The sequence below is a fragment of the Fonticula alba genome, assembly GCF_000388065.1.
Source record: "Fonticula alba strain ATCC 38817 unplaced genomic scaffold supercont2.1, whole genome shotgun sequence".
In the NCBI taxonomy this organism is placed as follows: domain Eukaryota; order Rotosphaerida; family Fonticulaceae; genus Fonticula; species Fonticula alba.
This window is the reverse complement of record NW_009242971.1, coordinates 2,549,890-2,554,222: the sequence shown is the minus strand read 5'-3', so window position 1 is coordinate 2,554,222 and position 4,333 is coordinate 2,549,890. Positions and strand designations below refer to the sequence as shown.

At 66.2% G+C, this 4,333-nt stretch overlaps 1 protein-coding gene across 1 annotated transcript in view; it reads right to left on the bottom strand.

The window, feature by feature from the left end:
• Positions 1-1,167: 1,167 nt before the first annotated feature.
• The window catches only part of H696_00557 (hypothetical protein), a gene marked incomplete at its 5' end in the record, with an annotated part of 7,009 nt that continues 3,843 nt past the window's right edge, over positions 1,168-4,333 (bottom strand). Inside the window, 5 exons of the mRNA XM_009494433.1 lie at positions 1,168-1,739; positions 1,892-2,124; positions 2,290-2,472; positions 2,657-3,299; positions 3,597-4,084. Coding sequence (XP_009492708.1) covers positions 1,411-1,739; positions 1,892-2,124; positions 2,290-2,472; positions 2,657-3,299; positions 3,597-4,084 — 1,876 coding nt within the window. The 3' untranslated portion in view covers positions 1,168-1,410. The remainder of the gene's footprint in view (positions 1,740-1,891; positions 2,125-2,289; positions 2,473-2,656; positions 3,300-3,596; positions 4,085-4,333) is intronic.

Below are 4,333 nucleotides of genomic sequence, written 5' to 3'. Positions count from 1 at the left end.
GGGAGGGGAGGAAAGTAGGAGGGGAACGGAGGATGAAGGCGGAGCAGCGCCGATCCCTCGCGGCGACGGACAAGGAAAAAGGAAGGAGAACTTGAAAGGAGGCCGGAGGAAGGGAGAAGGGGAGGACGGGAGAACGGAAGACGAAGAAAGAGAGGGAGGGGGAGGGGGGGGAGGGGACAGGGAGTGGCGCTAGATCCCAGCCGGTGCCCTTGAGCTTAGGTCCGATGCGTTTCAAATCCCTCCCGCGCCGGCGCGTGCGCGTGTGCCAGCGATACACTCGCGCGATAGCGGAGGGCTGCCCGCAAGAGAGGGAGAGAGAGACCCTGGGCGGGCACTGGGAGAAAGACACATACAGAGAAGTAGGGCGGGGTCCTGGCGCGCGGGGGAGCGCCCACGCCCGCGCTCGCGCCCGCGCCCGCGAGAAACTGCACCTGGCCACAAACAATTGCCGCCCAAGTGCCAGCGCCAGCCGACGTTACGCGGCTAACACCACCGCCGGACTGCTCGGCCGGCGCGCCGGGCCGGTTCCGGCCGCCGTTCGGCCGTCCCCCCCTCGAGACACATATCCCCCTCCCAGGGGGGGGGGGGGGGGGGAGAAAGCCATGCCCTGGTGGCGGTTGGGCGGGGGATCCAGGCGGTCAATGACCCCGAACCGAGACGCCAGGACCATGGGCAGATCGACGCTCACGCGCTCCACAGGTCCTGCATCTCCCGGTCCGGCACCGCCCCCCCCCCCTGCTCTTTGCGCGCGCGCGCGCACATCTGACGGACAGAGGACAACCCACCGGGCCAGCCCGCCGGGAAGTGTGCTACATGAGAGCAGAGGGACGACTACACACGGCCATCGGGGAAATGTCATACCGGGCTGCCCCTCTCACGCCGATGTCCGCGCGCACGGCGGGGGAGCAGCACAGGCACACTCAGCCGCCGTGTTCCCGCCCATCCTCGGGAAAGAGCGCGCACAGAAACCACCACTGGACCCGAAACACAAGTATGTTCTCGTGATTCCGCAATCCGTTGGCAACCTCTCGCGGATCCCAAGGCTGGCTATTGACGTTGGGCATTACCCCTCGAGGGTGTTCTCCCCACAAGTTATGCCATCGGGGCAGGAATGTGGATTGTGGGCCAAAGAGAGGGCACCCCCCACCAGGGTCCCGGAGCCGAGTGGTCGAGGCGAAATATCTATCACTCTATTTGTGCACAGGCGGGAGGGAGGGGACCTCAGCCAGGGTCTTTCCCGGTGTGCCTGTTTGCCAGTGTTTGGGTTTGTGTGCTTGTGATGGGATGCATGTGTGCCTTCGCCATCCACCCCCGCCTAACACGCGCACACACACACTACAGACTGGAGATGGCGTGTACAGGCGCGCAGAGGAATTCCTCCAACAGGGCAGGAGACACAGAGACCATGCCTCATCCGGCAGACTCGTCTGCCTCGCCAAAGAGTCGGCCAACCTCCTGGTACGTTGCCCGCAGGCGGAAGCCCCACCAGGCATCCCCACCAAAGGGATCGCCATCTGGGAGTCGATCGGCCGGAGATGGGGCCTCACTTGCCGAGGGCAGGGGGAAGGATCCCCCATCACGAGTGAACACCTTCCGGGCCTCGTCGACAACCCGATCTCCAAGCAGAGCTCGGTCATCGCGGTCCTGCTCCGCGGCGCTCAGCAGCGAGTACACCGCCAGCAGGGCACTGTCATCCAGGCTCTCAAAGAGCCCGGCACCGAAAGCATGCATGAGGATGGCTACACCGCCAGTGCGGATGGAGAGTCAGACCCGGGAGCGAGGGAAAAGCGGGAGCAGGCGAGAGGCCCAGGCCCGGGGGAATTGCCCGCCCGAGGGAGAAAGAGCTTGGGGAAAACAGCCAAGGGGAGAGGTGAGGGGAGGGGGAACGCACTTTTGGACCGGCCGCACTGCCGGAGGGCGCTGTAGAAAACCCCCTCGGCTCGGGCACGCCACTGCCTGTCGAGGCTTTGCAGACGCGAGGCTCGAAGACGAGCCTCACGGCTGGCCTGAGCCCCGACCGACGTGGCGGCCAGGGCCGAGGGGAACCGGGCCCCAATGGCACGTTCAACCATGGCGGCCGCGCGCACCCAAAGCAAGTACAAATGCCACACCAGGGGCGTGGTTCTGTTTGTTTTCGCCCGGGCCGGGGGAGGGGAGGGGGGGGGGGACCGGCAGCAGCGGTGACGGTGTCGAAATGGATGGCATCGGTTAGGGTGTGAAGGAGGGCGAGCGAGGCAGAGCCCACATGAAGAGCGAGAGGTTGGCCAGTCATGCATGCTCTGGACGTACGAAGATGCCGAGAGGCAGGCTTCGAAACGCGAGACAACGCGCGTGTTGTACACCCGGGCGAAGACTTCGCGCGTGAGGGCCGCCGTGGCCGCCGGGTCGGCCAGCAGGGCTGCCAACCGGCGGGTCGTGTGACGCATGTCGTCCGAGCCAACCGCCTCCACGAGTGCTGTGAAGGTCGGCCGGCTGACCGGCGAGAAGGGAAGGCATGACGAGGGAGGGGAGAAGAGAAGGAGACCCGGGGGGGGGGGGGAGCAAGACAGGGAGGAGGCGCGTCAGCAGGGGCAGCAAAGGGGGGTCAGGAAGCTTGAATAGGTGGGCAGACGAGCGGCCCATCCCCACCGAGGGGAGGGGGGGCATCGTCACGCACCCGATGACAAAGCCGCCCTCCGGGCCGAGCCAGCGCACGGAAAAGCCCGCACCCTGGCTCTCCGGCAGCGGGGGGGTCATCAAAGGCAGGCCGGCCCAGCGAGGAGTAGCGCCGAGGGCGGCCGAGTCGCCAGCGGCCAGGGCCTGTGCGCATAGCCCCGTCAGGCGCTGGCACATGCGCCGGACCGCGGCCACCAGGTGCCCCGGGGGAGCCTGGCTGAGATCGGCATCGACATCGCTGCCCTCCCGGACACCGTCGGCGCCACTGCTGCCATCATGCCCGGCAGTGAGGGTGGCCTGGCCGGCCGGCCGGCTGCCGGCTGTACGCCGGAAGAAATGCAACAGCCGCTCAACCGGTGCCAGGACGGTGCCAAGCAGGCCGGCCATCGAGTGTGCGGCGTCCGTACGACTGACGCCAGGGGCGGCCAGACAGCCGAGCGCCGACCGGGCCATGGCCACAACGGTGACACACACCCGGCGGACGGCCCCCAGCCGGTCGCCGCGCTGGGCAGCCGCACAGAATGTGAAATACAGGAGAAGTGCCCCCAAGTGGGGGTCCAGGGGGCTGGAGGTGGCAGAACCCCGGTCCAAGTCCCGCTGCAGGGTGCTCAGCGCTCCAGCGAGGCCGGGGAGCTGGACAATTTCTTTTTGGCGTTCCCACCAAAAGGCATGAGCGGACGACGGGGCGGGTTAGCCAGGGGGAGTGGAGGGGGGAGGGGGGCGGTCAGCCGCCATGGAAGCCGGCTCCCGGGTACAAAGAGTGGGATGGAGCGGGCAGAGAGGGAAAGGCCAAGAGGGAAGGCAGGGAGAGAGAGAGGGGCGAGGGAGAATGGACAGAGAGCCCAGCCAGCCAGCCAGCCAGCCAGCCAGCCAGCCAGCCAGCCAGCCAGCCAGCCAGCCAGCCAGCCAGCCAGCCAGCCAGCCAGCCGACAGGCACGCACCAAGAACCTTGCGCAGGACGCGCGACTCGCTGGACGCCGATGAAGCAAGCCACAGCTCGCATGCCAGGCGGCTCTCGGAGAGGCTGGCCATCCAGGCCGAAGCCGGGTCTCGATCACCAGCGTAACGTTGTCCCACGGTTTGGAGTAGCTTCGCGGCCAGGTCAACACGCTGCTGCAAGACCGTGGCTGTGGCGTTGGCTGCTGGGGGGAGTGCCCGTAACCGGGCCACCGACCGCCAGAGGAGGCGGTTGGCGAAGGGCTGGTCGCGCATTTGGAGCTGGAGAGCCTCAAGCTGCGCGTGAGCCATGGTCAATAAGTCACTCGTGGCCTCGACTTCCGAAGCCCGGACCAAAGCCAAGCAGAGCCGGAGAAGGGTTACCTCGGCCGAAAGCCGGCTTTCAGCGTGGTCTTCGCCAAACTGGCTACGGAAGGCCCGCTCGCCACTCGGCCCGGCTGATGTGTCAAACAGAGCCTTCGACAAGAGGCGTCTTTTTGTTGAAGAAAGTGCACATCCAGGAGAATGACCGAGTAAGTGGGAGGGGGGACATAACCATTAGAGGCAGCTAATTGGTGGACAGCGCTGATGAAAGGGACAAAGGAAGATGCGTGGGAAGGCAGGGCGGAAAGAGACACATGGAGAGGGGAGGCACACCCGTGTGCACACGCACACACACACACACACACACACACACACACACACACACACACACACACACACACACACACACACACACACA